A 13273-nucleotide genomic window follows, 5' to 3' on the forward strand; every position below is an offset into this window, starting at 1 on the left:
ATCCAGAGAATTCTTCTGGATCTTATCCAAGACCATCAAGGTGATACCTCTAAGAGTCTGCAAAAAACACAGCATTATTGGGCTTGGGGCCCAAGTCCCTTCAAATACTTCAAAAGTCTTCACAAGAAGGACAGGCACAAACAAGCTCAGACTGTGAAGACTACAATAAATACCTAACTCTTCAAAATCCAGACCCTTATAAACATCTACAAGCTTCAACACCACCCAGGAAAACATAACCTCACCAAATGAACCAAATAAGACACCAAGAACCAATCCTGGAGAAACAGAGATATATGACTTTTCAGAAAGAGAACTCAAATAGCTGTTTTCAGAAAACTCAAATTCAAGATAATACAGAGAAGGAATTCAGAATTCTATCAGATAAATTTAACAAAGAGATTAAAATATTTTAAAATAATCAAGCAGAAATTCCAGAGTTGAAAAATGCAATTGACATGCTGAAGAATGCATCAGACTCTCTTAATAGCAGAATTGATCAAGCAAGAGAAACAATTATTGAGCTTAAAGACAGGCTATTTGGGGTTTTTTTTTCCTTTTTTTTTAAATTATGCTTTAAGTTCTAGGGTACATGTGTACAACGTGCAGGTTTGTTACATATGTGCACATGTGCCATGTTGATTTGCTGCACCCATTAACTCGTCATTTACATTAGGTATTTGTCCAATGTTATCCCTCCCCCACACCCCTATTTGAAAATACACAGACAGAGGAGACAAAAGAAAAAAAATACACAATGAAGCACATGTACAAGGTCTAGAAAACAGCTTCATGGGGGCACTTTAAGAGTTATTGGCCTTGAACAGGAGAAAGAGATAGGGTAGAGAGTTTAGTATCAAACAACTTCCCAAACCTACAGAAATATATCAACATTCCAGTATAAGGTTATAGACTAGCAAGAAAATATAACCCAAAGAAGACTACCTCAAGGTACTTAACAATCAGACTCCCAAAGATAAAGGATAAGGAAAGGATCCTAAAAGCAGCAAGAGCAAAGAAACAAATAACATACAATAGACCTCAAATATGTCTGGCAGCAGACTTTCAGTGGAATACTTACAGGCCAGGAGAAAGTGGCATGCCATATTTAATGAGCTGAAGGAAAAAACCTTTTACCCTAGAATAGTATAGCTGGCAAAAATATTCTTTAAGCATTGAGGAGAAATAAAGACCTTTCCATATAAACAAAAGTTGAGGGATTTCATCAACATCAGACCGTCCCATAAGAGATGCTAAAGGGAATTCTTTTATCTGAAAGGAAAGGATGTTAGTGAGCAATGAGAAATCATCTGAAGGTACAAAACTCATTGGTAATAGTAAGCACACAAGAAAACACTGAATCATGTAACACCATAACTGTGGTGTGTAAACTACTCTTGACTTAAATAAAAAGACTCAATAATAAAACAAACAAAAATAATAACTACACCAGATTTTTTCAAGACATAGTACAAAAAGAAAAAAATTAACAACCAAGTGGATGAAATTAAAGTGTAGAGTTTTTATGAGTTTTCTTTCCATGTGTATGTCTGTCCATGCAATCAGTGTTAAATTGTCATCAGTTTAAAGTTATGGGTTATAAGATAGTACTTGCAAGCCTCATGGTAACCTCAAATCAAAAAACATGCAAGGAATACACAAAAAATAAAAAGCAAAAAAGTAAAGCAAACCACCAGACAAAGTCACCTTCACTAAAAAAAAAAAAAGACAAAAGGAAGAAAGATAAGGCTGTAAAACAACCAGAAAACAAATTTAAAAAATGGCAGGAGCAAGTCCCTACCTATGAATAATAACACTGAATGTCAATGGACTAAACTTTCTTATCAAAAGATATGTGATGGCTGAATGGATTAAAAAAAAAACAAGAACCAATAATTTGTTGCCTACAAGAAACATACTTTACCTATAAAGAGATACATAGATAGAAAATATAGGAATGGAGAAAGATATTCCATGCCAGTGGAAACCAAAAAAAAGCAGGAGTAACTATACTTATACTAGACAAAATAGATTTCAACACAAAAACTGTAAGAAGAGACAAAAAAGGTCATTATATAATGATAATGAGGTCAATTCAGCAAGAGGATATGATTGTAAATATATATGCAGTCAATACTGGAACACCCAGATATGTAAAGCAAATATTATTAGAGCTAAAGAGAAAGATAGATATCAATACAATAATAGCTGGAGACTTAAACACCATACTTTTTTTTTTTTTTGGAGATGGCGTCTCGCTCTGTCACCCAGGCTGGAGTGCAGTAGTGCAATCTCGGCTCACTGCAACCTCTGCCTCCCAGGTGCAAGCAATTCTTCTGTGTCAGCCTCCCAAGTAGCTGGGACTACAGGCGCCTGCCACCATGCTCGGCTAATTTTTTTGTATTTTTTAGTAGAGACAGGGTTTCACCATGTTGTCCAGGCTGGTTTTGAACTCCTGAGCTCAGGCAATCTGCCTGCCTCAACCTCTCAAAGTGCTAGGATTACAGGCATGAGCCACTGCCCCTAGCCAAACACCCTACTTTTAGCATTGGAAAGATCTGTGAGATAGAAAATCAACAAAGAAACATCAAACTTAATCTGTACTATAGAACAAATGGAACTAATAGATATTTATAGAACATTTCATCCAACGGTTGCAGAATACGCATTTTTCTCTGCAGTACATGAATCATTTTCAAGGATATACCATATGTTAGGTCACAAAACAAGTCTTAAAACATTCAAATAAAACTGAAATAATATCAAGCATCTTTCCTGACAACAATGAAATAAAACTACAAATCAATAACAAAAGGAATTTTGGAAACTATACAAACACATGGAAATTAAACAATATGCTCCTGAATGACCAATGAGTCAATGAAGAAATTAAGAAGGGAACTGAAAAAATTCATGAAAGAAGTAATAATGAAAACATAATATACCAAAACCTATGGGATACAGCAAAAACAGTACTAAGAGGAAACTTTATAGCTACAAGTGCCTGCATCAAAAAAGAAGAAAAATTTCACATAAATAACCTAATGAAGCAACAAAAAAACTAGAAAAGTAACAGCAAACCAAACCCAAAATTAGTAGAAGAAATAATAAAGATCAGAGCAGAAATAAATGAATTTCAGATGAAGAAAACAATACAAAAGATCAATGAAACAAAAAGTTGGTGTTTTGAAAAGATAAATAAAATTGACAAACCTTTAGTCAGACTATGAAAAGCAGAGAAAGACTGAAATAAATAAAAATCAGATATGAAAAAGGAGATATTACAACTGATACCACAGAAATTCAAAGAATCATTAGTGGCTACTATGAGCAATTATATGTCAATGAATTGAAAAATCTAAAAGAAATAAATTTCTGGACCCATATAACCTACCAAAATTGAAACATGAAAAAACAAAAAAAAAACAAAAAATTGAAACATGAAAAAATCCAGAACCTGAACAAAAAGTAACAAGATCAGAGCCGTAATAAAAAGTCTCCCAGTAAGGAAAGCCCAGGACCCAGTGGCTTCACTGCTGAATTTTACCAAACATTTAAAGAAGTAATACCAACCCTATTAAAACCATGCCAAAAAATACAAGAGGAGGGAATACTTCCATACTCATTCTACAAGACTAGTATTACCCTGATGCCAAATCTAGACAAAAGCTCTTCAAAAGAAAGGCCTATATGCCACTATTTCTGGTGACTATTGATGCAAGAATTCTCAACAAAACACTAACAAAACACATTCAACAACACATTAAAAGGATCACTCATCATGACCAAGTGGGATTCACAATATGCAAATCAATCAATGTAATACATCATATTAACAGACTGAAAGACAAAAACCATATGATCATTTCAACTGATGCTGAAAAGGCATTTGATAAAGTTCAACATCCCTTCATGATAAAAACCCTCTAAAAACTGGCTACAGAAGAAACATACCTCAATGATAATAAAAGCCACATATGACAAACCCACAGCCAGTTTCACTCTGAATGGGAAAAAACTGAAAGCCTTTTCTCTAAGATCTGGAACATGGTAAGAATGCCCACTGTCATGACTGTTGTTTAGCATAGTACTGGAAGTTCTCACTAGAGCAATCAGATAAGAGAAAGAAATAAAGGGCATCCAAATTGGAAAGAAACAAGTCAAATTATCCTTGTTTGCAGATGGTATGGTATGATCTTATATTTGGAAAAATCTAAAGACTGGCTAAAAAAAAAACTCTTAGAACTGATAAATTCAGTAAAGTTACAGGATACAAATCAAAATACAAAAATCAGTAACATTTCTATATACCAACAGTGAATAATCTGAAAAAGAAATCAAACGAGTAATCCCATTTACAGTAGCCACAAATTAAACACCTAGGTATTAACCAAAGAAGTGAAAGATCTCTACAAGGATAACTATAAAACACTGATGAAAGAAACTGAAGTGGAGAGATATTCCATGTTCATAGATGGGAAGAATCAATATTGTTAAAATGTCCACACTACCCAAAGCAATGTACAGATTCAGTGTAATCTCTGTCAAAATATCAATGATATTCTTCACAGAAATATAAAACAAATCCTAACATTTATATAAAATCACAAAAGCCCCAGAATAGCCAAAGCTATCCTGAGCAAAAGAAATAAAACTGGAGAAATTATATTATTTGGCTTTAAATTATACACAGAGCTACAGTAAACAAAACAGCATGGTAGTTGCAAAGAAGCTGACACATAGACCAATGGAACAGAAGAGAACCCAGAAAAAATTCCACACACCTACAGTGAACTCATTTTCAAGAAAGGTGCCAGGAATATCCAGTGGGGGAAAAGACAGTCTCTTCAATAAATATTGCTGGGAAACTGGATATCTATATGCAGATGAATGAATCTTGAACCCTTTCTCACCTTACACAAAAATCATATCAAAATGGATTAAAGACTTAAATCTACAACCTCAAACTATGACACTACTCCAAGAAAACATTGGAGAAACTCTCTAGCATATTGGTCTGTGCAAAAATTTCTTGAGTAATACTCCACAAGTATAGGTAACCAAAAAATAAACGGACCCATGGGATAACATCAAGTTAAAAAGCTTCTGCACAGCAAAGAAAACAATCTACAAAGTGAAGAGACAACCCACAAAATGAGAAAAAATATTTCCAAACTACCCATCTGATGAGGGATTAACAATCAGAATATATAAGGAGCTCAAACAACTCCACAGGAAAAAAAAATCTAATAATCCAATTTAAAAATGGGTAAAAGATTTGAATAGACATTTCTCAAAACAAGACATACAAATGGCAAACAGGCATATAAAAAGGTCCTTGACATCACTGATCATCTGAGAAATGCAAATCAAAACTACAATGAAATATCATCTTGCCCCAGTTAAAATGACTTTTATCCAAAAGCCAAGCAATAACAAATGCTGGGGATGATGTAGAGAAAAGGGAACCCTCATACACTGTTGGTGAGAATGTGAATTAGTAAAACCACTATGGAAAACAGTTTGGGGGTTGCTCAAAAAACTAAAAATAGAGATACCATACAATCCAGCAATCCTATTGACATGTATATATCCCAAAAATAGGAAATCAATATATCAAAGAGATATCTGCACTCCCATGTTAGTTGCAGGTCTGTTTTCAGTAGCCGAGATTTGGAAGCAACCTCTGTGTCCATCAACATATGACTGGAAAAAGAAAATGTAATACTCATACACAATAGAGTACTATTTAGTCGTAAAAAAGGAGATGGTGTCATTTGCAACAACATAGATGGAACTGGAAGTCATTATGTTAAATGAAATAGGCCAGGCATAGAAAGACAAACATTGCATGTTTTCACTTATTTGTGGGGGCTAAAAATCAAAACAGTTGAACTCATGGAGATAGAGAATAGAAGGACTGTTACCAGAGGCTTGGAGTGTGAGCAGGAGGTGGGGATGGTTAATGGGTACAAAAAATGTAGTTGGAAAGAATGAATAAGACTTAGTATTTGATAGCACAACAGGGGGACTATAGTCAATAGTGATTTAATTGTACATTTAAGAATAACTAAAAAAGTATAATTGGATTATTTGCAACACAAAGGATGAGTGCTTAAGGAGATGGATACCAAATTTTCCATGATATGATTATTACACATTGTATGCCTGTACCAAAATATCTCATGTACCCCACAAATATATACACCTACTATGTACCCACAAAAATAAAAAATTTTTTTAAATGTTTTAAAGAATGGGTAAGAGTATAACCTACCAAATGAGCACCAAAGTTTCTATGCATTAAACAAGAAAACCTTGTTGTATCCTAGATCATATATTGAAGTTCGTGCAAAAACCATTGCTCTCTAGAGCAGAATTAGAGACAAAACACCTAAAGAAACAACACAAGGAAGCAAAACCAGAAACTGCTGCAACATCCTCAAGTCATCTAAGAAGCTCCAGCGTTTTTTCAATGTGGCTCTAACAGTGTGTGATTAGGATGCTGCAAAATTATCACACTTGGTCAGACTACTCAGTTCTTCAACATGACAATTTACTATTTTTAGTTTTTTTGTACCAATGTTCTATTCCTATTTGGCATGATACCTAAAGGAAAACTATTCCTAAACTGAACATATATGACAGCCCTGATCTTATATTTGACACCTGTGTAAGACTACTCCTTCTCTAACTGATCAAACAGCAAATCTCCTGTATGATTTCTGCTTCCTCCCCTAGTAAGGAAGAAATATCAAGCAACCAACATTATTGAATTTAGTATTTTTCCTCAACCATATATCTTAAGTTCTTAAGTGGTTAATAAAAGTTCACTTCTAATGTATTTGACTTTATTGTCTATGGTTTGAATTTGTAAGCTCTCTAACAATGGCAAAGAGAATAATAAAATACAAGAGGAAACAAATTTTCCTTTATCCTTGCATTTCTATTTACTCTATTTGGTATAATGAACTGAGACACACACATTACATAATTGTAGAAAATACCACAAAATGCATTTACAATATATTTGAAAACTAATTTACTGTTAGTTTAATAAAGTTAAATATTTGGCCTAGAAATGTCTTTTCAGATGTGTAAATTTTTTTTTTTTTTTTTTTTTTTGAGACGGAGTCTCACTCTGTCGCCCAGGCTGGAGTGCAGTGGCGCAATCTCGGCTCACTGCAAGCTCTGCTTCCCGGGTTCATGCCATTCTCCTGCCTCAGCCTCTCCAAGTAGCTGGGACCAGATGTTTAAATTTTATCTGTTTTTTCATGGCATCCTTTTGGTTTTGACACCTAATATGATAATTTAGAATATGGCATAATTTTATTTTTTAAAGCACAGCTGCTACAAATTATTAATATTAAAAACATATTATATAACATTTAAATATCTCTTTGATTTCTATCCTAACATAATAAGCCTTGTTAGGTGTATGCCATTTTCAAACACTAAAATTTTTCCAACCTCTTTGTCCTTCAACTTTTGTAGTTCATTTTCCAGCACCAACTTCTCTTCTGATAACAACTGAAAATCACGTTGCATCTGTTTGTATTCCTAAAAACAAATAATTTTAGTAATAATGAAGAGTAAAACTCTCAATGTAGAAAGGTTATTCAGATATTTAATGAATATCTGAATGAAACATTGGTATCAGTCTGTAGAGTGAGACAATAATTGGAGCTGAAAGACATAAAAGATCTACAAGTGTCAAGGACTGGAACTATTCAGATGACTGTAGGATATTATAGTTTAGTATTTCAGAAGTGAAGTGTTTCTGAGTGATAATGAGAGTAAAATGAACAAAATAGACAAGGCTTTCCAGTTCACATATGCATACAAATCTCTTAAATAAACTAAGTAAGGATTGGATCTTTATATAGGATTATGTATCCTGACAATTTCTAGAATCTGTTAAGAACTCAAGGACAAAGTGTAATTTCAAATTGAGAGTACTATACTTACAGCATCTAACAAAACTTGATCATTTACAGCTCTGAAAAATAAACCAAAAAAAGTATGTTTATAATTGTACATTTATATTTTAATTTATGAAACACACATATTTTCTTTTTTTTGGTATTCAGTAATTAGTTGCTACTGTTTTATTCTGCCCTCCCTTGCATCCCACTTTTCTTTTTATTATTATTATTATTATACTTTAAATTTTAGGGTACATGTGCACAACGTGCAGGTTTGTTACGTATGTATACATGTGCCATGTTGGTGTGCTGCACCCATTAACTCGTCATTTAGCATTAGGTATATCTCCTAATGCTATCCCTCCCCCCTCCCCCCACCCCACAACGGTCCCAGGTGTGTGATGTTCCCCTTTCTGTGTCCTCATTGTTCAATTCCCACCTAACACACACATTTTCTTTGTAAAGATTTTAATACAAATGAAGTTTAATGGACACTTTGATTAGCATTTCGAAAATTTAATACTCTCCCTAGAAATATTATTGGATCACTGTTACCTTTCCAGGACTTGTTCTAGGCATTTACACAATACTGCATCTACCTTTTCCATTCTGTAATTTTTATTAGGGGGTTGGATTTCAGGTTTTCACATAAATGACATCACTGTATATATTGTTCTCAACTTACTTTTTCACTTAATGTCTGAGATTTCTTCACGTCCATAAACATAGATCTTTCTCAGTCTTTTTAAGCGCTAATGATTATTCCATAGCAGGAGTGGTAAAGAACTAGATAGTAATGTAGGTTCTACAAGCCTGATGGTCTCTGTCACTATTCTTCAATGCGTATGGCTGTATTCCAATTAAACTTTATTTACAAAAATAAGTTTCAGGTTAGGTTTGACATTGTTCCACAGTTTGCTGACAGTTTGGTGACATTGTTCCACAGTATGGATAAACCATAGATTATTTTCAACAAATAATCTATGTCTATCTATGTTACTGCCAAATAACATTCCATTATATGGATATCCCACATTTTATTTATCCATCACTTTAAGGACATTTTGTTTGTTTCCACTTTTCTGCCACTATGAATAATGCTATTATGAACATTTACATACAAGTTTTTGTGTGAACGTGTGTTTTCATTTATCTCATGTATAAACCTAGAAACAGAATATCTGAATCATATGCAGACTCTGTATTTAACATTTTGAGGAACCGGCAAACTGTTTTCCAAAGCAGATACATAATTTAAATTCCCATTATGAGGTTCCCAATCTCTCTACATACTTGCCAACAAATCATTGCCTTGTGTATTTGATTATAGCCATCCTAGTGGGTGTAAATTGGTATCTCATTGTAGTTTTGATTTGCAATTAAAACTAGTGACAGCCAGGCCCAGTGGCTCATGCATGTAATCCCAGCACTTTGGGAGGCCGAGGCGGGAAGATCAACTGAGGTCAGGAGTTCAAGACCAGCCTGGCCAACATGGTGAAACCCCATCTCTACAAAAAATATAAAAATTAGCCGGTGTGGTGGCAGGCGCCTGTAGTCCCAGCAACTTGGGAGGCTGAGGCACAAGAATTGCTTGAACCCGGGAGGTGGAGGTTGCAGTGAGCTGAGATCATGTCACTGCACTCCAGCCTGGATGACAGAGCGAGACTCTGTCTCAAAAAAAAAAAAAAAAAAAAAATCTAGTAACTAACAATGTTACATACCTTTTCATGTGCTTATTGGGCATTTCTATATCTTCTTTGGGGAAATATCTATTCAGATCCTTTGCCTATTTTTAATTGAATTATTTAGCTTTTTATTATTGAGATATAAGAGTTCTTTACATATTCTACTTAGTACTTTAGCAGATATATGATTTGTGAATATTTTTCACATTCTATGAGTGGTTTTTTTCATGTTTTTGATAGTATCATTTGCAGCAAAACAGTTTTTAATTTGGATAAAGCTGATCTAACTTTTTGTTTTGTTGATTGTACTTCTGATGTCATATCTAAGAAACCACTGCTTAACCCAATGTCACAAAGATTTACTCCTACGTTTCTTCTAAAATGCCTATAGTTTTAGCTCTTAAATTTAGGTCTTTGATAATTTTGACTTTAGTGCATGGCAAAAATAAGTAATCCAAGGCCGGGCGCGGTGGCTCACGCCTGTAATCCCAGCACTTTGGGAGGCCGAGGTGGGCGGATCACGAGGTCAGGAGATCGAGACCATCCTGGCTAAAACAGTGAAACCCGGCCTCAAAAAAAATATATAACAACAACAAAAAAAATTAGCCAGGCGTGCTGGCAGGCGCCTGTAGTCCCAGCTACTTGGAATGCTGAGGCAGGAGAATGGCGTGAACCCGGGAGGCAGAGTTTGCAGTGAGCCGAGATCATGCCACTGCACTCCAGCCTGGGCAACAGAGTGAGACTCCATCTCAAAAAAAAATAAAAATAAGTAATCCAGCCTCGTTCTTTTGCATGGGGATAACCAGTTGCCCAAGTACCATTTATTAAAAAGACTTTTCTTTCCCCCATTGAATCATCTTACCTTGAAAATCAATTGTTCATAAATGTAAGGGTTTATTTGTGGACTTTCAATTCTATTCCATTGTTCTATATGTCTAGCCTTATGCCAGTAACACTTTGCCCTGGTTACTGTAGCTTTGTATTAAGTTTTAAAATCAGTTAAGTGTGAGTCTTCTAACTTTGTTCTTAAGATTGCTTTGGCTATTCTAGCTTCCTTGCACTTCCACATGAGTTTCAGAATCAGCTTGTCAGTTCTTAAAAAATGTCAGCTGGAATTCTGAAAGTAATTACATTGAATCTGTAGGACAATTTGGGAAGTATTGCTACCTTAAAATTATTAAAGCCAGGTGTGGTGGCTCACACCTGTAATCACAGAACTTTGGGAGGCCAAGGCAGGAGGATCACTTGAAGCCTGGAGTTCAAGACGAGCCTAGGCAACATAGCAAGACCCTGTCCCTACAAAAAAAAATTTTTTAATTGCCAGGTATGGTGGTGCATGCCTGTAGTCCTAGCTGCTTAGAAGGCTAAGGTAGGAAGATGCCTTGGGCCTAGGAGTTAGTAGCTGAAGTGAGCTATGATTGCATCACTGCGCTCCAGCCTGGGTGACAGAGTGAGACCTTGTCTCTTAAAAAGAAAATAAAAAATATTGAGTTTAACAGTCTATGAAGATGAGATATCTATCCATTTCTGTAAGTGTTCTTTAAGTTCTTTCAATGATGGTTTGTAGTTTCAGTGCCCAAGTCTTGCATTTCTTTTTTTAAATTCAGGTATGATCTCTTTGGTGCTATTATAAATGGAATTGTTTTCTTTATTTCACTTTGAGATGTTCATAGTTAGTGTATTCATTTCCTAGGGCTGTAGTAATAAAGGACCACATATGGGTGATTTAAGACAACAAGAATTTATTTTCTCACAGCCTGGTGACTTGAAATCCAAAATTAAAGTGTTGGCACAGCCATGCTCCCTCTGAAATATCTAGGGAAGGAATCTACCATGCCTATTCTAGCCATTGTTAGTCCCTGGCATTCTTTGGATTGTGGCAGAATAAATCCAATCTCTGCCTCTATCTTTACATTAGCAGTCTTTCCTCCATGTTTATCTGTCTTCTCCAATTCCTATAAGGACATTAGTCATGTTGGATTAAGGGCCCATCCTACTCCAGTATGACCTCATCTCTACTAACAATATCGGCAATAACCCTGTTTCCAAATAAGGTCACCCTGAGGTAGCAGGGGGTGAGAACTTCAACATATCTTTTGAGGGGATACAATTCAACCCATAACAGCTAGCGTATAGAAATACAAATTGTTTTTGTTTATTGATCGTGTATATTGCAGCCTTGAGGAATTCATTCACTACTTCCAATAGGTTTTAGCAGAACTCAGGATGTTTTTATATCTAAAATCATGTCATTTGCAAATAGAGGTAGTTTTACTTCTTCCTTACCAATGCAGACACTTTTATTTCCTTTTCTTCCATAATTGCCCTTGCTAGAACCTCCACTATAATGATAAATAGAAGTGAATGCCTTGTCTTGTTCCTGATCATAGGGAGAAATTATTCATTCTCACCACTGAGTATGATGTTGACTATGGGGTTTGTAAATGGCCTTCATCAGGTTAAGGAAGTTTCCTTCTATTCCTGGTTTGTGGAATTTTGTATCATAAAAAGATGATGAATTTTGTCAAGTGCATTTACTGAATCTAGCGAACTGATGTGATTTTTTTCTCCTTTATTTAATCAATATTACACATTCTGTAAATTGATACCTGCATTTTAAATCAACCTTGCATTCCTAAAATAAATCTCACATGTTCATCATATACAATCTTTTTTATATGCTGTTGGATTCAGTTTGCTAGTATTTTGGTGAGGATTTTTGTGTTCATATTCATAACACATATTTATCTTCTTAAAATAAATATCATATTTATGTTCTTGTGATTGTCTAATTTTGGTATTAGAGTAACACTAATCTCATAGAATGAATTGAGAAGTGTGAACTCTTTTATTTTTTGGAAGAGTTTGTACAGGCCTGATATTAACTCTTCTTTAAATATTTGACAGGATTAAAAAGCGAAGTCATCTGGCCTAAGCATTTCTTGGTGGGAATATGTTAATTATTAACTAAATCTTTTCACTACTTATAAGTTCAGTCACATGTTCTTGTTCTTCTTGATACAGTTTAGTTTGGGTCTTTCTAGAGATACATATCATCTAAGTTATCTAATTTGTGGTCATATAGTTATTCATAGTATTCCCTTATCATCCATTTACCATAGATTATTGAGCCATACTCCTACTAACAAAAACAGGTTCTTTCTAGTTTTGCTACCACCACACTGATGCAAAAAAAATTCCTTTTATGTGCTTTCTTGAGCATATTTTACTCCTTTCTCAAGGGTAGATAAAAAGAGATCTGCTATATAACACGGCATACACTTTCGTTATTACTAAACTGTGCTAAATTGTCCTCAAAAGGGGGAAATTTCTATTACACTAGCATGGTAAGAGTATTCATTCTGCCAATAGTTGATATTAGAAAACTTCTAAATTTTGTAGACAAAAAAGTCATGGCTTTGTCTTATATCTTCCCTGATCACAGTGAGATTGAGCATCTCTTAAAATGTTTATTGGCCAATTTTTTTGTCTTTTCCTTAGTTACCTCTTTATATACTTTGCCTATTTTTCTTATGTGTTTTTAGGGAGTTACAGATTCTTATTAGTACTCCTTTTTTCTATTGTATTTGCACGAATCTTTTCTCCCAGTCTATTGCTTACCTTGTAACTTTGCTTCAATTTTGAACAAGGTGTTTTTAGTTT

General features: G+C 34.6%; 1 protein-coding gene across 1 annotated transcript in view; it reads right to left on the reverse strand.

Moving 5' to 3' along the window:
• Positions 1-13273, reverse strand: part of LOC100595906 (coiled-coil domain-containing protein 7) — a 133676-nt gene that overhangs the window by 53917 nt on the left and 66486 nt on the right. The window contains exons 11-12 of the mRNA XM_030798647.1: positions 7969-7999; positions 7471-7560 (exon numbers count right to left, since the gene is read on the reverse strand). Of these exons, the coding sequence (XP_030654507.1) occupies positions 7471-7560; positions 7969-7999 (121 nt within the window). The remainder of the gene's footprint in view (positions 1-7470; positions 7561-7968; positions 8000-13273) is intronic.

The sequence above is a fragment of the Nomascus leucogenys genome, chromosome 18, assembly GCF_006542625.1.
Source record: "Nomascus leucogenys isolate Asia chromosome 18, Asia_NLE_v1, whole genome shotgun sequence".
NCBI lineage: Eukaryota > Metazoa > Chordata > Mammalia > Primates > Hylobatidae > Nomascus > Nomascus leucogenys.